At 49.3% G+C, this 21,246-nt stretch overlaps 4 protein-coding genes across 4 annotated transcripts; 3 read left to right on the top strand and 1 right to left on the bottom strand.

Annotated features, from left to right (window-relative positions):
• Positions 1-286: 286 nt before the first annotated feature.
• EI90DRAFT_3017573 (uncharacterized protein) lies at positions 287-1,307 on the bottom strand (the record flags this gene model as incomplete). Its single annotated transcript, XM_039057122.1, has 5 exons — positions 287-609; positions 669-783; positions 823-837; positions 896-1,079; positions 1,192-1,307. 5 exons carry the CDS (start codon positions 1,305-1,307, stop codon positions 287-289), a joined length of 753 nt encoding a protein of 250 aa, XP_038914456.1.
• Positions 1,308-2,181: 874 nt separating this feature from the next.
• On the top strand, positions 2,182-3,640 carry EI90DRAFT_3155670 (uncharacterized protein). The gene is made up of 5 exons (XM_039066011.1): positions 2,182-2,323; positions 2,354-2,478; positions 2,531-2,745; positions 2,794-2,937; positions 2,988-3,640. The coding sequence occupies exons 2-5, from the start codon at positions 2,466-2,468 to the stop codon at positions 3,573-3,575; spliced, it is 960 nt and encodes a 319-aa protein (XP_038914455.1). The 5' UTR covers positions 2,182-2,323; positions 2,354-2,465; the 3' UTR covers positions 3,576-3,640.
• Positions 3,641-16,656: 13,016 nt separating this feature from the next.
• Positions 16,657-17,829, top strand: EI90DRAFT_3125858 (uncharacterized protein; the record flags this gene model as incomplete). The annotated part of the gene is made up of 2 exons (XM_039063876.1): positions 16,657-17,187; positions 17,257-17,829. 2 exons carry the CDS (start codon positions 16,657-16,659, stop codon positions 17,827-17,829), a joined length of 1,104 nt encoding a protein of 367 aa, XP_038914454.1.
• A 549-nt stretch (positions 17,830-18,378) lies between these two features.
• On the top strand, positions 18,379-20,529 carry EI90DRAFT_3125857 (uncharacterized protein; the record flags this gene model as incomplete). The annotated part of the gene is made up of 5 exons (XM_039063875.1): positions 18,379-18,597; positions 18,714-18,921; positions 18,974-19,020; positions 19,078-19,486; positions 20,192-20,529. The coding sequence occupies 5 exons, from the start codon at positions 18,379-18,381 to the stop codon at positions 20,527-20,529; spliced, it is 1,221 nt and encodes a 406-aa protein (XP_038914453.1).
• Positions 20,530-21,246: the final 717 nt, after the last annotated feature.

Below are 21,246 nucleotides of genomic sequence, written 5' to 3'. Positions count from 1 at the left end.
TGTCTCACATCAGTGGAGTGAGCAGGCATGAGGCGCTGTCCGCGGCTCTCAGTTGGAGATGTGGCGTTCTGGAGATGGCGAGGCACAGCGACTGGGTGGCATCACGGACACATTAATGTGAGGTGGTGAGAGTACTGAGAATCATCAGGGAATGGGAATCATGACGAATCAAACAATCTACATGTGAATGTCAGGTGATGAGAGACAAATCAGACGATTTAATTGACAATCCAAAGTGTTCCATGACCGCGACGATTATAGATTGTCTACACAAAATAAATACAAGCTAAATGTGAAAAATATTGTACGGTTTCATTGAAAGATGAAGTTCATTGGTGACTTTGGGAGGACGAAATACATGGATGGCATCATTATGCGATAGTTGAGATATAATCCCACATTCCGCCCATGCACTCAAATCTTCCAGCTCCACCAAAGGTGGGTTTGTAGCATCGTGGGAGGCATTGGGCTGGGTGGGTGGAATGTTCAAAAATGAGATCAACTGAGAGGGTAAAGCTTGTGCATTGATATCTTTCATCGTGTCCACATACTTAATGTGGCCCTCTTGAATCGTGAATTTAGTATAAACACGAAATAGATCGATGTAGCCTAGTCACAATGTGAGCAAAAATGAAGATGCGATCATGTTAATACTGCACAATGCATACCTGCTAGCTCTAGAGCGCTCTGGCTTCCATGCTCACAGACAGAGACTGTCCAACCTGCCTTATCGCCAAGATTTCCCTCCAGAAATCGACACTGAAACACTCCAAGTAGTTGGTCCTGCCACCGACAATCCAATGGCACAATGATTTCACAGACCATCAAATCTTGTGCCTAAAAAAAAATTGGAAATCATGGAAAAATATAACCTTGAAGTCAATTGCATGCATACCTGAGGGAAAAACCAAGCGCCTTTCAAACTGATTTGGCACTGGGCCACCCAAGCGTCGAGGAGCAATAGAGGCAAAGGCACATCATCACCCGGTAGAGAGACCCATGGGGCCATAACACTCAAGGATAAATGTTTGGTGGCAGGAGCCAGGGTGCTAGACTTCTTTTTGAAGTGTGGGAGGGACCTCCCAGTCGAAAACATGGTGATTGTTCAAGTGTGGGAACATTCTGGGCAAGCAACTCACCCAGAAACTATCACTGCCACAGGCATGGGAACATTCTGGGCAAGCAACTCACCCAGAAACTATCACAGCCACAAGTGTGGGAACATTCTGGGCCAGCAACTCGCCCAGAATATTTTCACGGTCACGGGGCCTTGCCACTGTGATCTGATCTTGCTCGTGTTCCACCATAGTTCTGTGGCCCGCTTACCTTCTCTCTCTCATACCTGCTTGGCCTTAATGCTCTGTTCTTCTGACTCTTTATTGAGCTCGGTTAGAAGTTTGACACGATAAGTAAGCAAGTGAACGTCGTATATTGCAAGGCACTTACACTTATCATCCACAACTGACAAGAAATCTTGTGGCTAGTTTGGCGACTTGCTATCGTAGCTCATGAAAGAGATCTGGTTTTCCAGGTAGGTTGCCAGTGCGGATTTGGAAGGGAAACATTTTGTTAGAATTCTCGGTATTATGGTGTACACTTTCAAGTTTGTTGATGTTGAGTCATGTGGCATCTTAGATTTTCACCTTTTGCCTTTCGTGGTCACATCGGTGCCAAAGTCAGTGCACATTCATGGCACCTGACTATAAAAACCCAATTTTTGGACAACCCAACCTTCCCTCAGTTCACATACAATGGGACTGAGGTGACTTCGTTATCTCTTGTCTATCTCACACAAATCATGTATTAAATACTTGTACACCAGCGATAAACTCGCTAGGTGATTATTCTACAATCTATTCTAGTTCACGTACAACGGGACTGAGCGATAAACTCCATTTCCTCTTATACATTTTACTTTATCAATCTTGTGTTAAATAACGTTCATGTCCAACGGTATAGCATCAAGGCAGCTTGAATGTTTGCCATAATTCGACTGGGGCAGTGCGCATACATAGTTTGAGAGCCAACTGCTGGGGGAGCAATATTATACAGTGGTGCTGTGAAGCATCTCTTTCAGAAATATCCTGAGAGGCTATATGATAACATGACTTATGTCTATAGCCATTCAATACTCTTTTGAATTGTTTCCCTTTTTTTTTTTCAGTTCTCCACGCATACATAGACATTTTATCAACACAGTTTTAATACCAACAACCATGAAAGCACACAAGGAAAAGCGACAGATGAAGAAGCAGAAGAAGCAGAAGCGTGACCAATATTGAGAGGCCAATATCGCACCAGTCCGGTTCATCGTAAATCCCTTGTTGATATCAACCACCTACCTTTATTTTAGACTTGAGTCCCAGAGAGCACACAAGGAGCACCTAAAGGGTATCGATGACTCTCGGATCCGGCATATTGTGGAGGTGGCAGAGAGCAAAGTAGATATCAATATTTGTAATGCCATGACGAACACAAGTATGTTCCTAATACCATTTCTTACCCTCTCTCTCAATGCAACCCAAACTAGTAAAACTCGACTTCGATTATGCTGACATAGCAAGCCACAATGATGGGGCTGTTCCACCTGCAAAGAGCCAGTCACATCCAAAGGACCTCAAGCTCCCTCCTCTCTCCTCGAATCATGCCTGGACCCTACTTGAGAGTGAGGCTGGTGCGGCCATCGAGGATCGGTCAGGGAACCTGCTGGCTATATGGATCCCAAATGTTTTTAGCCCAATTCATGTATGTTTTCATATCCTTGGCTGCAAAACTCACCTGATTATTTCCAAGGAGGAAATTTTGAATGCTGGTCACGAGTTCAATCAAAATTTTAAATTTGACAAGAAGAAATCCCGGAACCACTTTGTTCCATCATTGGATCTATTCCAGAAAGGCCAAGTCCATTATGGTTACTGGCACCAACAGGGTCACTACATGAGTTTTGATTGTTTTCTTGATTATTTAAATTAAATATATTCCCATAGGAAATATCGCCTCAAATCTCCACCAATTCAAAGGAGAAAGAACATAATCACCCCTTCCAAAAGAAATGCGAGCCACTCTACCACATCCTCAACATGTACACTGAGAGGATTGTGCCGTCATTGGCAAAACAGAGTGATCAAGTATGGGAACAGATCAGGAAGCACTGGGATCACGAGGGTTTCCTATCTGAAATCAAGTCCCATTTCTTCGGCCAGATGGTCCATTTCAATGCGGATATTCGGCGCCACAAGGATCGGAGATCTGCCTGGTGTGGCTTTGATGCAATAGCTGTATTTGGAGAATACGAGGGAGGAATTTCAGAGAGTTGGGTTGCTCTTTCCCCTCCCATCCCGGAGATCTTTTCTTTATTCGTGGTGCTGGATTGGATCATGAGGCCCGTAGTGGGGATCAAGAGGCTGGGGGCTGGGTTGGCAAAGGGCAAATGGTTTTTGCATTTTTTTCTGATAGATGGGTATTTGCACACGAGCACATCCCAAGACCTAAGGACCTGGGCGCTATCTATGGGATGCAGGGACAGAAAGAATTCCGTGAACACCACCCCCACCTTGATCGGTGATCTCCTGTGACGTGGACTGCCTGGTATCTAGTCCGTGATACCTTTCTTTCTTTTGTCCCTTGGTAAATATATTATGTTAAATATATTATGTTAAATACATTATTTATCAAATTGGTGTGGGCTATCTCAACGGACATGAGCCAGGATACAAATATGTTATTTCACGAAGACTAGCGTAGCAATGGCCCCAACAGGATGTTGAAGCCTCTTGAGCTGGTAAATACAAAAAGGAGGGTAATGATGAAAACAACAGCAGACAAGCATGCAGGTGGTGAAATTAGCTGCATGTGCGCAATGCGTGACGTGTGTTCTCATACATACAAAGGGAAAGCACAAAACTACTAGAACTGATGACAGCCAAATTGAGAGCCGTAAAAACTAAAACAGCAAACAGAAGCTAAGGTACAGAGATGAAATACAATGAAGAAAAAGGAGTAACAGATGATGTAAAAAAGTTCAAAAAGAAGAGACAGAAAAGGAGGAGGAGTATCGGGGAGGAGGAGGGAAACAAGAAAACAGGCTAGGAGCTGGAGCAAATGGGAATGTAGTTGAGAATCGTGGTATTGGCAGCAGCAGATCCGGGATAGAGTAATGTGTAGGTGGCAGCAGCGGTAGCGGGTCAAAAGCATACCAGGGGAGTGCAAGATACCAGGCCCTTTTATAGGCACGACCTAGGTAGTATTTAAACCTCTCCTCAACAGCGAAATTTCAGTACATACCTCCACTGAATGGTCCGCTTCACGCCTCTGCGCCGGAACATTCAGCATACAACTGAGGCAGCATGCTTTGACCCGTTCAGGCTAAGTTGCACGATAAATCACGAGAAATCCGTGATTGATGAGGGGAAGGCATGTGAATGCCAAAGTGGTCTCGACTGGGTGCAGCCAGGTTTCCCAGCCAGTGGCAAACAGGGGCGGAAACCTGAGGTCAGCTGGGGGCAGACTGCTAACCCGTGATTAGTGTTACTGAAGTTGTAGCAGGAGATGGCCAAGTGGCCCAGTGTATATTAGGCAAAGTGCAGCAAGCCACACATGACCCATTTGTCCATATACAGAGTAGAAAGCATAACAAAATACAGAAAGGAAAAAGGAAAAGCGGAAAAATAGATGGAGACAAAAAAGATGAAGGAAACAGAGACAGAGAGGTACAAAGTACAGTGCAAGTCAAGAGAGAAGAGTTGGTGAACCAGAAAGTTTGTGAACTCCATTAGGAGTGGAAATGGAAAGATGAAACAGTGGAGAGAGGGGAGGTGGTGGGAAATGCAAAAACAAGCAAAAGAAGTTACTGAGCAGGCATGGACGATTCTGGGAGTCAAGAGAGCGGCAGCAGCAGAAACAGCAGCGACAATGCACGAGTAAGAGTTTGGAGACAAAGCAGTAAGCGGCCTTACTCACCGAGAGAGGCACAAGTCCAGGAGATAGAGAGGGGGGAAAGTAAAGGTGCAGGCGCTTTTTATAAGTGTGGCCTGGACTAATTGTGAGCACTCTCGGGGTGAGGGAGGTTCAGTACGTACCTCCGCTGGTGTGGTCTATTCCATGCATCCGTGCCAGAAAACCCAAGCAGAAACCTAGACTCATTGAGTAGTCAGGTTGCGTGGCAACTCGTGAATGGTAGGAGTGGTAAAAGGGAGTGGACAGGAGCAGCAGGATAGGATCGGACAGAGGAAACCTCGGCATGAGCTGGGTTGGGTCTGACCACAGCCCCATGATTAGTCCTGTGAAATGAGAACATTAAACAACAATTAAATGATGGATGGCATTAATGGTGGGCGTGATGACTCAGGAGGCAGAGAGAGATATGAACACCGAGCCACAACTGATGACACACTGGCATCTGTGCGCACAGCAGTGCAACTCAAATCAATGTTGGAGGCCGCATTATCAATGGGGTGTTAGAGTACCGAAAGGATCTCCGAGATCGGGATTGGGTGATGATAAGGATTGGGTCGATGACACCAAAGCAGGGAGGGGTTGGACAGGGTGTCAAGTGTGGAGGGATCTACAGAATCTGTTGGGAGGAGTGTTCTTGAGCCAGCGCATTTGGGTGCGGCATTGGGAATGCAGTCCACTGAGCATGAACTGCGCCCAACAACCACACAACCGCCTGCAGAGATTGGCCATCGCAATAAGCGTGTGTAAGTTACAAGCCCTGCTGCGGTGGGGGAACTTACCAGTTAACACCAAGTGCAAGCGCGATGGAGAAGGGAGCAGAACTCCCACAACCTCAGCCATCCTGGAGGCAAGTTAGGATCCAGGCGGGTAGGTGGTCGCCCATCTTGTCCCATCAACACTGCGGGCTCAGTGTACCCCCTTCCATGAGACATATTTCCCTCGAATAAAGGTAATTATCTTCGATATAGCTCCTGCATTTGTTATTCAGAAACCAAAAAAAAAATGGAAACAAAAAAATTAAAATAAAAAAGGAGGGATGTAAAAAGACACGATGGCGCGTCTGCTGGGGAACACTTTGAGGGATATGCTCTGATCCCTTTGCATCAAAGTATTGGAACCCCCAGGGAGCAGCAGATACACCAAAGTGGGACAAGAGGAAAAATAAAATAAAAACAGGAATGCTGATTGGGAACGCTGTGCAGGAATGAGAGATGGAAGTGCTGAATACATCAAAAGGTTCCTACCTAGAAGTCAATGCTCCCAACTCCCCCACCTTCATGCCAGTTATACTCTGGACAAGTTCAGCTCTCAATGAAATAGGAAGGAAAAGGCTCACACCAGGGATTCGACTTGGGGGAAGGGTGCAGGGTTCCAAGGGATGCTGTGCTATGATATCCCAACGGTGCGCTATCAGGCACAACACAACCCTGCCTTGGACACAGGTAAGAGAACCTGGGATCGTTATCTGGTAGGGGAAGAGCGGGCCCTCCCTCCCCCCACCTCGATCCTTCCTGCACCCCAGTGAGAGAAAAAAAAAGTGTCCGCACAGCCTCACAATTTAAATGGCTACCCGGCTCCATCCGGCAACACTTAAATAGCCGTACAAGCGTGGCAATTGATTATTGTCTAATCAGACAGTGTGAGCACTTAACGGCTGGAACCTGAGCTGGTCCCAGCCTATGGATTGGCATGCATGCAGGCATCGTGTGACCCGGTCCTGATAATGTACAATGAGATACAACGATGCCAAAAGAGAAGAGATTGGCCAACAGGGAGACAGATACGGATACAAAGTATCGGGGCAGTGAAAAGGGGAGGAGGATTTGAAAAACGTGTTTGTCTCAGTAATAAGATGCATATCTCTTCCGAGATTGTTAGTGAGGAGAGTGGTACAGGAGGAGAGTGAGGAGGATGGGATGAACTCTTTGTCGACAAATCGAGGGATAAAGGAATCTTGAACAAATAAGAGATCTCCAACGCAGGGCAGAGGGACTGAACTGGACTTGAACACAAAGAAATTGAACTTCACAATCATTGCATCCCCGGCATCGGTACCTGATTTAGGACGATAAGAACCGGTGTTCGCAGCGGAAGCGTGTACGCACCGATCAGAAGATCACTGTGTAGACGGTTGTTATTAATTTCTGGTGTCGAATTCAAGACAGCGTAACCAACAAAGTGAGATTGCAAAGTGATGTTGAGAGCCATTGGGGAGGGAGATGAAGTGAGAGAAAGAGGCGGGTGGAGATCCTTCAACTCAGGACAGCAGATGGAGAGAACGGTGTTGCATGAGACCGTAACCTGGGATCCGATAGGTGCTGATGTGGATGGTACATGGGCTGACACAAACAGGAAGAGTCCAAGACTGAACTGATGGGAGATGGGTGCAGTATGTGTTTGGTAGCAGTGTCTGCGAGCGACATAAACGGTTAGGCATAGCCTGGGTGAAAACCCACGCACCTGAGTGGGGATAAGGAAAGGGACCGAACCTCAGATCCTGAGTGGATGATCATAGTCAGAAAGAACAGCACCACTACTGCGAACATTGTGCACAGCTCACCATCAAGAGCATGGATGGCCTGTATTGGGAAAGGCCCCCCTGCAGACGTCAGAACAACGTCAAGCCATCAAAGTCCGCGCTAAGGCCAGCGAATGAGGAGGGCCAAAAGGGTGGGAAAAAGCGAGGGGAGCCAATGAGAGAGCGAGAAAGTCGGGGCGACCAATCAGAGCGCTTCGATTGTAACTCTCCCCAGAACATACCAGGCACCCCGTTGTGCCTCTTCTTCGAGTATCTGTGGTAGCTACATTGGTGGATGACCATTTAAGCATTGAGGTGAGGTGGAGGGGAAAGCTGAAGGAAAATTTGGGCATTTTATACCTTCACTCGGATGCCTGCAGGCCACCAAATGTCTTTGCATGAGGCGGCAACGGCAGGGAGATAACAGCTAACAGAGGTATGTAGCGTGGCTGACTTGCACACCATAGTGCGGTATTCAGTTGTCCGTCACATGCATGTACTGGCATGCAGGTCTACTAACAACCACCATTGCTTGCATCGGATATTATGGTGAAGGCCAGCTGTTTTTCAGCACGAGGGATCTGCTGGGAGGGGCATGAGGATGTGGTGAGGAAGGAGGGGGAAGAATTGATCATAGAGTATCTGGATTAATGACTAGAGTGTATAGGCTAGCGGTCGGTGGGGAGAGGGCAACAGAATGATACTGACAGCAAGGAGAGATAGCCTCTTGTCGTGTCCAACGTTTCATTCAAAGAGAAACAGGGGGGAGAGAGACTGGAAGCTGTCATATCCATCCCCGGCCATCGACTTCCGATCCCTCCAATCCCTCCAATCCCTCCAGTCTACTTCCACTCCTTCTCCACTAAACCTCAGAGCTCCTGTATTCCGCAACCCCCTCGGTACCCCTCGATGGTCACCACCCCCTCCTTTCAATTTATTACCTACGCCTCCCTAAGTACGGAGCCCCGAAGGCTTCTGGACAGCTCCGATGTCCGCTAGCACACTCCTGCCTCCGCTGGACAATACACTCACTTGCCCTGCAAAGCCCACCTTCGGGCCTATCCCTCCTTTCCGTTTCTGGGTTATCGCCTCCCTTTCCGCTAACCCCGTAACCCGACTCGTTGGTAATATTCAATTGGCTAATGTCTAAACCCCATTAGCTCCGCTCCGCTCGGCTCTGCCATTTGCGGACCCGCCCTCGCTGTAACTATATATACTTAACTTGTACATAGGTTACACTCCAGTAATAAAATCGACTAGAGTTTACCCTCTTCAGTTCTGGTTGCCAGTTAGTAAGTTAGGGCACGGACGTGTTTACTTGGCACAGTGCTCCTGGCATAAGTCACTGAGGCCGAAGCCCTCTGTCACGGAGACACTCCCTCGTCTCAACCTGGTCTCTGACAGAAGCGGACAGAAGGCCCGTTTGGGTTTGAGTGGGGCCCACACCCACTATTCAACTTTTATGCAGCCAAAACGCCAGCAAAAGCACGGAAAACTGCCCATCTTGAAGATTTCAACCACATTGATCGAGAGGGAGATGAATTTTGAGTTAACTGACATGGATGATCGCACGGAGTCATTGCATCTCCTGCATCCGTACCTGTACCACGTTAACCACTTGTCTCGGAAGCGAAAGCATGAAGAGAGATGGGGCACGGTAGGTGATCAAGGAATCAGGGTAGCTCAGTCTCTGAGTGACATGAACGCTAGGGTGTAACCAGGGTGAAAATCCAAATCCATCAGACACACTGAGTGATCGGAATGAGACCAAGCCTCGGAACCTGTGTGGATGTCCATAGTGACAAAGGAGAGCACACCTATCATGAACATTGTGGATGGCTCTCCATTGAGAGCACAGATGGCCATGGATTGGGAATGGCCCAGTCGGGTTTGCATCCCTGCAGGCATCAGAACGATGTCAAGCTGTCAAAGTCCGCGCTAAAGCCAGCAAATGAGGAGGGCCAAAAGGGTGGGAAAAAACGAGGGGAGCCAATGAGAGAGTGAGAAAGGCGAGGAAACCAATTGGAGCGCTTCGATCGTAACTCTCAGCTGTTAGGGGATGGACTTGGTTTGACAAGTTGAGGGCCTACACTAACAAACTCTCTGTCATTAGTTACAACTCAGCTGTCGTCCAAGAGCATTAAAAGTTCTCACAGCTGTGGCTATGACGGTTCTGGGTGAGTTGCTCGCCCAGAATGTTCCCACAGCTGTGGCTATTGTCATATCCGTGCATACCCAATCCTGACCCGACTCCCGGACCTCCTTCTTCACCACCTCCGGAGTCCTACCCTACCGCTGTCCGTTCCGATATTCACCTTCGGCCCTGACACCACACCTCCTCTCACCCCTCATGCCACCTCCACTCCTCTGTCCTTCTCCTGTCCTATCTCTGTCCGCTCCAATACTCACCTTGGACCAAACACCACTCCTCTTGCCACCCTCCTCCTACTCCTCCTCCCACTCCTCCGCTTCCTCCTCACCACACCTCCACCCTTCTGTCATTCCCTACCCTTCACCCGTCCGCTCCGATACTCACCTTCGGACCTGACACCTTTCCTCTCCTCCACTCCTCTCCCTTTTCCTCTTTCCTCTCTCTTCCCTCTGGCCCTCTTCCGCCGACCTTCCACCAAGTTATGACCTCCACCACTGTCCCGTACCTTGTACCTGGACACCGCTTGTACCTTCACTCTGAGACTCTGTCATAGTTCCTACCTCGGACTTTGACCCCACCTCGGCTTTAGTCCATTGCATTGGTGACCTCATACTACATAAACACCATTGCCAATATTCCTCGGACTTTCAACCCCACCTCTGTAACCTCCATAAGCTCCATAAGCTCCACAACCTCCGAGCTCCACAGATCATCTTCGGCACTTTTGCCGCTTGTAATGTATCTTTTGCGTCTCCCCCTCATCCCTATTTGGACTGCTGCTTCTTCCCATTCTAGCCAGTTAGTCATCATCCCCACTTCCCCTCATCCTCCTGCCCCTCTGGGCTTCGCCCTCCTTATCTCCTTTCGGATGTACCACAGGTTCAGCCCTATGACCTTCAGTACCACTCCGCTTCTGTCATCCCTTTGTTCCCATTCGGACCCCTTCGTTCTGATTCGGACCCCCTTTGTTTCCTTGTGCTTTCCCCCTCTCCATATATATATCGGCACTTGTACATACTCATTTTAGGCCTTAGTCTAAAATCGACCTGAAATGCCCCCTAGAGACTTCCTGCTCGCCGCCTATGAAATTAAGGACCAAATGGACAAACAGCAATGGCACAGCGCTCCGCTTGAGTTGCTGAGGCCAAGGTCCCTCCTTGCTAAGTCTCCGGTTCCCCTCCAGAATCGTCCACCCTCGCCCAGTTCTAACAGCTATGACGGTTCTGGGCGAGTCGCTTGCTCAGAATGTTCCCATCAGTCGTGCGCACCCTTATTTGCCTTCCACATGTACTGTCATATCCATGCATACCCGATCCCGACCTGACTCCCGGACCTCCTCCTTCACCACCTCTGGAGTCCTGCCCTACCGCTGTCCATTCCGATATTCACCTTCGGTCCTGACACCATGCCTCCTCTCACCCCCCCATGCCACCTCCACTCCTCCGTCCCTCTCCTGTCCTATCTCTGTCTGCTCTGATACTCACCTCAGACCGAACACCCCTCCTCTCGCCACCCTCCTCCCACTCCTCCGCTTCCTCCTCACAACACCTCCACCCTTCCGTCACCCTCCTACTCTTCCCCCGTCCACTCCGATACTCACCTTCGGACCTGACACCTTTCCTCTCCTCCACACCTTTCCTCCTCCCTCCTTCCTCTCTCTCCCCTCTGGCCCTCTTCTGTTGACCCCCCGCCAAGTTATGACCTTCCACTGCTGTCCCATACTTCGTACTCGGACACCGCTTGTACCTTTGCTCCGAGCCTCCATCATAGCTCCTACCTCGGACTTTGACTCCACCTCAGCCTTAGTCCATTGCATTGGTGACCTCATACTACATAAACACCATTGCCAATATCCCTCGGACTTTCAACCCCACCTCCGTAACCTCCATAAGCTCTGCAACCTCCGAGCTCCATGGATCACCTTCGGCACTTTTGCTGCTTGTAATGTATCTCTCGCATTTTCCCCTCATCCCTATTTGGACTGCTGCTTCTTCCCATTCCAGCCAGTTAGTCATCATCCCCACTTCCCCTCATCCTCCTGCCCCTCTGGGCCTCGCCCTCCTTCCCTCCTTTCAGACGTACCACAGGTTCTGCCTTATGACCTTCGGTACTGCTCCGCTTCTGTCTTCCCTTTGTTCCCATTCAGATGCCTTTGTTCCGATTCGGATCCCCTTTGTTTCCTTGTGCTTTTGCCCTCCCCATTATATATATCGGCGCCTGTACATACTCGTTTTAGGCCTTAGTCTGAAATCGACCTGAATTCCCCCCAAGAGACTTTCCCTCTGCTAGATCCGAAATTAGGGACCCCCAGGACAACCAGCAATGGCACAGCGCTCCACCTGAGTCGCTGAGGCCAAGGTCCTTCCATGCTAAGTCTCCGATTCCACTCCGGAGTCGTCTGAATCCACCCATTCTAACATGTACATATCTTATACTTGTGAGCTCAGCCATTTTATTGGTATTAAAGTTATTAGAATATCAGTGATTTACACTAGCATGTTATGCTCAGTCAATCGATCGTTGTTGAACTAATAAGTAAATAGAAACTAGTTACCTAGCGTGTTACAGTAGGACTGGGCACTGTCTTCATGACATCTGGAGGACTGATTGCATGGACTTCGAAGAAGCAGGGCACTATTGCCCTCACTACTCTGGAGGCCAAATATGCTGCCATCAGCCACGCTGTTCGGCGGAACTAGCACACGATCCCCAATTCCATGGCGGCAGTAAGCATATCGATATCTGTCATCATTTTATTTGCTACCATGCAGAGCATGAAGACAATTCTATTTTACATATTCGCTCCATCCCTTGTTTACTAAGTTTGTTTCTTCATTGACAGACGATGTCATGACTTGAGGGGAGTGAGCCATGACGACATGCCGGTATGTTTTGTCTCATCATGTTCTCCTACATCTTTTGAATGGCTGAAACAAGGCATACATATAAGTATTGGTAGGGCAGCCACATGGAATCATACTTACCTGGGAGCTGTATGCCACTTACGGACCGATTATGGAACACCAAGTAACATGTGCGTACCCTATGAGTGTAGATATTGAACATCAATAAAGAAATCCTCCCCCTCAGACGAACCTGAGGGAGAGGTGGTCCAAAAATTTGTTATATAAATTGCCTCCAAACAAGAGTGGCAGGGGTTGAAAAATTGATGACCACGAACGATATACTCCAGGCCAATCTGCAACAGTTGGCGTGCCTCTTGACTCATCTCCTGTGTTGAACATCTAGCCATGAAGTCTCACGAAGGTCAAGGCCCTGGCTGAACGCCAACGCTGACACATCATGGCCAACATCAGCATTCTGGACGAACAAGTGGAAAAGAGTGGCATGGGTGCAAGATATACTGGCCATGGAGACATGGGGGCACCTATCAACAGACTTGTCCGATCCGTCACCTGACACACCCCGTTCCCTCCCAGTGAAGCTCTGCTGCTGGCCCGCAGTGTCCCAGGAGAATGACACAGGAGAAGGTTATTGACTTAGTTCGCATACCATGGCTAACCGTGTCCCATTTCTTGGGGTCTCCCACCAAAAACATCAGAGCATAGCGGCAGGCTTCTCCACAGGGCCAGGGAGGTTTTGTGACACCATCAGTGTTCTGGACAAGTGAACCCCAGCGAACGATTGCAATGCATGAGGTGAGTGCAAGTTGGGGGGGCTGCAGAGACAACGAGTCGAGGTATATATATCCATGCTTGCTCCATGAGAAATGGTTGACAAAAAAATAGGCTGTCCACTTGCTCTGTGCCAGCAAGGACAAGCAAGTGGAGATGTCCACTTGCTCCGTGAGAAACATTTGACTAAATAGGCAAGGATGAGCAAGTGGACATCCCCACTTGCTCCGTGAGAAATGTTTGACTGAATAGGCAAGGACGAGCAAGTGAACATCTCCACTTGCTCCATGAGAATAAATAGGCAAGGACAAGCAAGTGGACATGTCCACTTGCTCCATGAGAAATGTTTGATTGAATAAGCAAGGACAAAACATGTACACAAAAAATGTTTGACCAAATCCCCTCATGGAGATGTCCACTTATTCCATGAGGAATTTTGATGCACAGTCGCATCTACAAATACTCAGTCAGGCTGTGGGAGATGGCATCCTCGATGTTTTCCCCCTTTGAGTGCATTAACATCCTTCTTGCATCCATGCTCGTCACTGATGTACCTGGTAGGTTCAAACAATGCCAAGACAGCCTTCTTCCCTCCAACAAGAAAAGTGAGCATGTCGTTGCCAATGTCTCCCTATGTGCTCATTTCTTTGGCATTTAGGATGCATCACAAAGAGGGTGGCCAGTGTCCTTCTTGTTCAGAGACATTCAGCAGTGAGGCTCGTTTGCAGATGCATGAGGCCAAGTGCAACAAGGGAATCGTCTTAGTTCCGGACAACGATAAGGAGGAGCTCTCCAACTGCCAGGTGCTGCATTCAAACGATCTAATCATCCCCCCGAGTTTCATCATCTCCAGCTGGGGATCGATCCTTGCTGGAAGGTTATCGTGTGCCAGGGATGTAGAGTGGGTATCAAACCTGAGTATCTCACGAATCACATAAACTCCAAGCATAACAACATTGGCCAATACCTGCCAACTACAAGGATATCCTCATCCAGCTAGGCGTCCCATTCACTGTCACTCATCCAAGGTCCAAGGTGCCCCCCATCCAATCTATCCCCATAGTCCCTGGCTTCATGTGTTCCTTCCCTGGCTGCGGATTTGCTGGCTTGGCAAGAAAGTCGATGATAAGTAACCATCACCACAAAGAGTGTTTCAGACTCATCGAGAGCTCAGTCCAAGTGATACTGAAGGCAAACAAAGGCCATCAGGTGTGGCCTGTCGACGAGAATTATGTGTCTTGCAGCGTTTTGGACCCCGATCTACAATCCTTCTTCATGGGTCTCTTCCAGGAAGAAGAATCCAGATGGAACCCAACCACGATGGATGTTTCCGACGACCCACGCCATGTGAACGGTTTCTTAGCCACCTTTGGGTGGCTGAAGCTCACTGAGCGTCTCCCTTTTCAGGAGTTGCACGAGATCACTCTAGCTCAAGTGTCGACTGATCCCCAATGGTTGCAGCCGCTTTCTGGTCGGGTGGCAGGGTATTTCAAGAGGATTCATCCACTGATCGAGATCACATCACCTATCATTTTAAAATGGGTCAACAGCATGGCCAAGTGAGTGCTTGCTCTTTTTCTTGTCGTCTTTAGATTGATGCGTGCATGCAGCGCCATTGTTAGAACCGGGCGGAAACAGACGACTCCGGAGTGGAATCGGAGACTTAGCGTGGAGGGACCTTGGCCTCAGCGACTCAAGCGGAGCGCTGTGCCATTGCTGTTTGTCCATTTGGTCCTTAATTTCACAGTAGGTGAGCAGGAAGTCTCTAGGGGGCATTTCAGGTCGATTTCGGACTGAACCAAAATGAGTATGTACAAGCGCTGATATATATAATGGAGGGGGCAAAAGCACAAGGAAAACAAAGGGTAACTGAATCGGGCTGAAGACGTCTGAACGGGAACAAAGGGTAGAAGAAGTGGAGCAGTACCGAAGGTCATAAGGTAGGACCTGTGATACGTCCGAAAGGAGGTAGGGAGGGCGAGGCCCAGAGGGGCAGGAGGATGAGGAGAAGTGGGGATGATGACTAACTGGCTAGAATGGGAAGAAGCAGTAGTCCAAATAGGGATGAGGGGTAAACGCGAGAAATACATTACAAGCAGTGAGAGTGCCGAAGGTGATCCGTGAAGCTCGGGGGTTGCAGAGGTTACGGAGGTTACGGAGGTTACGGAGGCGGGGTTGAAAGTCCGAGGGATATTGGCAATGGTGTTTACGTAGTATGAGGTCACCAATGCAATGGACTAAGACCGAGGTGGAGTCAAAGTCCGAGGTAGGGACTATGATGGAGGCTCGGAGCAAAGGTACGAGTGGTGTCCGAGTACGAAGTACGGGACAGCAGTGGAAGGTCGTAACTTGGCGGGAGGGTGGCAGAGGAGTACCAGAGGGAGGAGAGAGGGGAAAGGCAAGGGAGAAGGAGTGGCGGAAAGGAGAGTTGTCAGGTCTGAAGGTGAGTATCGGAGCGGACGGGGGAAGCGTAGGAGGGTGACGGGAGGGTGGTGTGTTGTGAAGGAGGAGTGGAGTAGGAGGGTGGCGAGAGGGGCAGTGTTCGGTCCAAGGTGAGTATCGGAGCGGACGGAGATAGGGGAGGAGAGGGGAGGAGGAGTAGAGGTGGTGTGAGGGGTAGAAGGAAGTGTGTTGCCAGGACCGAAGGTGAGTATCGGAACGGCAGCGGGAGGGTATGACTCCGGAGGTGAAGAGGGTGGAGGTCCAGAAGTCGGGTAGGGGTTGGGTATGCACAGATATGACAGCCGTCGAGAACATCCCCTTCTCTCTACCTCAACACGCCTCAACGTCGATCTGGTACGAGCAATTGGCTTCACGGCTGGTCACCTTTGTTCTCAGATACTGTCATGTCAACGAAGAATTCCCCCTCCACATCATCCTCACCGATGGGCAAAAAGGGGATATAGCAAGGCTATATGAGGCCCTCTGATCGCCAGTGGCACTGGACGACAATGATGAATGGGACTTATTGATCCATTGCCTCCTTCACTTGCTCCTCTTTTCAACCCACCGAAAAATCTTACAGGAATCCAAAAAGGATCCTGTACTCATCTTCCTCATGCTATTGAACCTGGATCCCAACAATGGGAGGTTTGCATCCTGTTTGGCAATATGTGGCCGGATGTCAGGGATGCTCCATGTCTTCCGGTTGGTGGCGATCAAGGAGATTCGTATAGCAGCAATCACTGACGAGGGATCATTGGTGGAGGATGTGGTGAAGAGCAACGAGTTCATGTAATTTTATTTTTATTTTACCTCTCATCTATGACCTCTAATGGGGGGTTTTTTTTTTCCAAAGGACCTGTATGGAGCTATGCTCCCGCTGGCTGCGTTCCAGATTTCCCAGTCCATTCGATACAGTGTTGTCTGCTGACCATTATGCAACCACCATTGCCATGAACGATGAGGAGGGGTTTTCAACAGTGATGTGGAACGACGATAACAAGTCCATGATGGTCAAGGGCCAGCGAATCCAATTGGGGGATGTTCCCACCCTCTACAATGGGATCTTGGGGCTCATCAAGGAGAAGATCCAATGGCTCTCCCAGGGAGTTGAGCTCCAAATGCCTTTCCAAGAATGTTCTGGGATCACCGATGACCTCCACAATAGAATCCCCAACTATAGCTTTCTCAGCGACCCGTGCATCATGAGTGTCAGACGGGATCTGCTCATTGCCCTTGGAAAGCCCAAATGGTTCGTCACCAACCCCGATGGTGGGATCGAGTGGAATCAGTTGATGTTGTCCAAGTGGATGGACATGGCACAGGAGATCAACACCCTGTTTCTAGTAGCCATCCATCTAGGTGGTGGGCAACCAGCAAGGGGAACTGAGATTTCCAGCATTCTGATAAGGAACTGCCAAAATGGCCACAGGAGCCTGTTTGCATTGGATGGTGGATTGACCAGTATTATTGGTTATAATAAAGTGAGTGACAGTCATGAGTGATGGTCTCGGTTAATAACATATCGCCCACCAGACCACTGTGAGGACCAGGCGCTGCAAGCACATCTTATGTTTCCTACACAAGGGTCTATCGGAACTGCTGCTAAAATACCTGATATTCATCAGGACAGTAGAAGAGGCGTTGCTGCATTCCTTTGGGGGGAGGAGGAACAAAATCACATGCACTATTATCTCTTCTACTCGTTGAAGGGAGGTATGGTCAGCACTTCTGATCTGAGCATGAGCCTCCATGCGCAAACGACATGTTACCTCAGAGCAGGTCTGGACGTGTCTGTCATATCCATACAATCCCGACCTCCGCTCCGGGCTCCCGGAACCCCGAAACGAACTCCAGAGCCCTACTTCCCTTCCATCACCTTCTCCTTGCCGACTCCCAAGAGGTTATCCCACCTCCGGCTCCAACACCACCTTTGGTCCGACTCCGGAACATTCCGGGTCCGACCCCAACCTCGACACCTTCCAGACGAGTACGCAACACCTATGCTCCCGACTCCGGACCTCCGCTCCGGAATCCCGTTGGCGTCTCTGTCTCCGGAACCTCCGGTCTTAGCTCCGACCTCGGACTTTGACCCCACCTCCGCTTATACCCATTGTATTGGTTAGCTCATTCCATTTAATTATGTTTGCCAATATTCCGGAGTTTACTCCGAGTTCAGACTTTCCGGACTTACTCCGGACCTTGCAACTATTGCATTGTCCATTTCAATTTCGCTATTCTCCCTCATTCCTATTTGGGCTGCTGCTTTGTCAGCTAGCCATTCCCGACTCCCATCCTCCTTCCTTCCTCCTTGGGCCTTGGCCCTTCATTCCTCCTTTGGGAAACACCATTGAGTCAAACACTTGACCCTCGGTGTTGTTCCTCTTTCCATCTCCCTTTGTCTCCTTTTGTCCTACCCTTGTTCCTTTTGATTCCGGACCCCTCCTTATATACAATGTACCTAGTAACTTGTAACCTCAGTCCGAAATCGACCTGAAATGCCCCCTAGAGACTTCCTGCTCACCTACTGTGAAATTAAGGACCAAATGGACAAACAGCAATGGCACAGCGCTCCACTTGAGTCGCTGAGGCCAAGGTCCCTCCACACTAAGTCTCCGATTCCACTCCGGAGTCGTCTGTATCCGCCCATTCTAACAGTGTCCACGTACAGGCATATGGCTGCTGTGATCAGCCGACGTTTAGAGGTTGGCATCATCGATCCAGAGGAGGACGAGATGACGACAGGGATGGATGCCCAGGCAGGGTGGCTCACAACGACGTTGGAAAAAATCTATGGTCTTCAGAAGGATGAGGTCGGTGGCATCAATGATTGTGTCATCACACTCTTCCATGCAACCAGTCGCCTGTGGCATGACAAGGTGCTTGGGCTCCCTGTATGTGGTCGTGTGGTTGATCTGAAAACGGTCTTGGACCATGAAACGACCATGAGCCAGCTTTGGGGGCCGAGAAGGAGAGCGAGCTGGATCTCAGTCATGCTGGACGATGACAGTCAGTGGCGGCAGCAGTGGAACAACTGGATATCTTGAGCATGGTACGGAACCTATTAAAGGAGGCAATCGAGCAAGATGTGATGCCTCAGCTCCTTGGTATGGAGGAACATCTCATGGCTCGGCTAGGGGTTATGATGAGTAGCGAAGGCAAACCACCACCTCCTGCTGTGACGACAACCTCCTCCATCACTTCACTCCCTGAACGGAGTACACACCACCCCTCCACCCATTCCCGACGCATCTACTCCTGCAGCCATAGTGGATGATGAGTTCGAGTGGGAGGAACTGCCCTCGGGCAAAGCAATGGTATGTTCACTAACGTTTTCTGACTACACATGATTCATGGGAACCTTGTCACGTCAGGATAATATCCATGCCTCACCTGGATTGAAAAATCCACTGAAACAAGAAGAGGACGATGGGCTCTGGTACATCAAACACAGCCAATGGAACCCTGGAGTGGGCAGCGCCACAGTGGTCAACCAACAACAACGACCCCAACACAATCATGTCCAACCAGGGGATTCGGAGACAGGGAAGCAGCAGCAGCAGCAGCAGCAACAACGACAGAAACAGCAACAACAGCAACAGCAACAACAACAATGGCAGCGACAACAACAACAACAGCAACAGCAACAACAGCAACAGCAACAACAGCAACAACAACAACAGCAACAACAACAACAGCAACAACAACAACAGCAACAACAACAACAGCAACAACAACAACCTCCTGAAGAAGAGCTTCCTTCCCATGCAGCCGCTGATGAAGGTAAGCATCCTCTGAAGAAATTTCACGTTGCCCCGCGGGACTTACTCCGTGAGATCCAACTGAATGATACAGTTAAGGTCACAAGACAAGGACATAAAATCATGGACAAGCCTGGCATCGAAACCAGGACCTCTCAGTGTGCTACCATTACACAACTCGCCCGTTTGACCATGCCAGTATAGGCTGTTAAACTCTATACCGATGGGAACAGATATCCATTCTCCAACATCCTCTCTTTCTATGGAGACCTAAGCCAAGAAGTTCCCTCAGAGTCCTCAACCCCCCTACTCCCCATCATTGTCCCCCAAGAGGTAGATGGCAATGAGTTATCAAGGCTATACAATCCAAAGGCCACTGACAAGCTTCGAACCCCACTCAGGGATCAAAAAGCAACCTTTCGGTCCCCTGCACAGTAGCAGGTCTACTGTGAGATCATGAAGAGGCAGCGTCATTGTCTATATGTTGCTGGCTGTGGCGCTGGTAAGACATTACCGTTCATGCTTGCTGCCATGTCTTGGGGGATCACCAAGCAATCGATCTTGGTGTTGCCCTACCAGATCCTCCACCCGGAAATGCACAGGCGCTTGAGCAAATCCAACATATCCAATTGCAAATGGACGATGGAAACTCCATCTCCTGGGGAGCAAGTGGTCACTGTGGCCATCGAGTCCTTCAGCAACAACATATTCATCAATTGGCTTGCAGGAGTGGCGAACAATGGAAGGCTGGGATGCATCATGTTCAATGAGGCACATGGGATCGTAGAAGATCAACTGTTCCGTCCAGCCTACCTCGATGCCGTCCGGAAGCTCATGCAGCTGCAGAATGCCCCCATCCTTTTTACATCGGGCACGATGTCGTGGGGTTTCACTTGGAAGTTTTGGAAGGCTGCTGACCTCCTGTATCGTCCAGACCAGTCTGCGGTGGTGATCCACACGAGGACCCAATGGCCACAGATCTTCTACCAGTTCGTGGTACTGGGGATGGGTCAAGAGCCTTGCAAGACGGATCTTCCAGACGTTGTAACGGGTCTATCAATCTAGACTCGTGGCTCAGGTCTAGGGGGGGTAGGTCTCTCTCTATCACTCAGGGTAGATGTGGGTCCTGCGAGTACGGTGCGATACTCTGTCTAACCTCTAACTAACTGTCTGTACAGTTGTCATGGAAGAGTCCGATACAAATAGAAAAGGAAAGTCACATGCATGAAATAGTAAAGATAATAAAGAACATGTCATATCTCCTCAACAACCCAACCAAATCCAACGATCTTGGACTCGTCAGAACCACCTCCACAGTCTCTACAACTCCTACTATTACCACGACTCACCAATCTTAGTCCCTGATGCAGTAGGGGGTGAAATGTGTGATAAGGGTTGGTTTGACCTGCACGGACTTGTCCCCACAACAACGTCAAGATGGCCTGGAACATGGAATGGCATGCATGGACGGTTGAGGTCATCCGCCAGGTGGAGGAGGGTCTGAAGGGCGATGAACGGGGGTTGGTGTTCTTCGTGAGCAAAGAGGAATGCATGGAATGGGCCATGCACTTGCACTGCTCATACATCACTGCTGATGTCCCATCCGATGACTGTCGTTGCTGTTTCGATGATTGGTGTCAAGGGAAGCGACAAATCCTGTGCCTCAACAAGGCAGGCTACTATGGCTTCGATTACCATGCTGTAGCCTTTTCAATCTTCGTTGGGCAACCTTTCTCTGTGAACAACTTCTACCAGAGTTTGGGGAGGGTGGCTCGAGGTGTT

Source organism: Cantharellus anzutake (genome assembly GCF_015039405.1).
Source record: "Cantharellus anzutake strain C23 chromosome Unknown EI90scaffold_34, whole genome shotgun sequence".
NCBI lineage: Eukaryota > Fungi > Basidiomycota > Agaricomycetes > Cantharellales > Hydnaceae > Cantharellus > Cantharellus anzutake.
Note: the sequence above shows the minus strand (reverse complement) of the source record. Positions and strands in the feature narration are given on the sequence as shown.

Bases quoted from the DNA above. Each gene is read 5' to 3' on its own strand.
- EI90DRAFT_3155670 (XM_039066011.1), top strand. The intron at 2,746-2,793 runs GTATGTTTTCAT...ATTATTTCCAAG, and splicing joins ATGTTTTTAGCCCAATTCAT to GAGGAAATTTTGAATGCTGG. The intron at 2,938-2,987 runs ATGAGTTTTGAT...ATATTCCCATAG, and splicing joins GGCACCAACAGGGTCACTAC to GAAATATCGCCTCAAATCTC.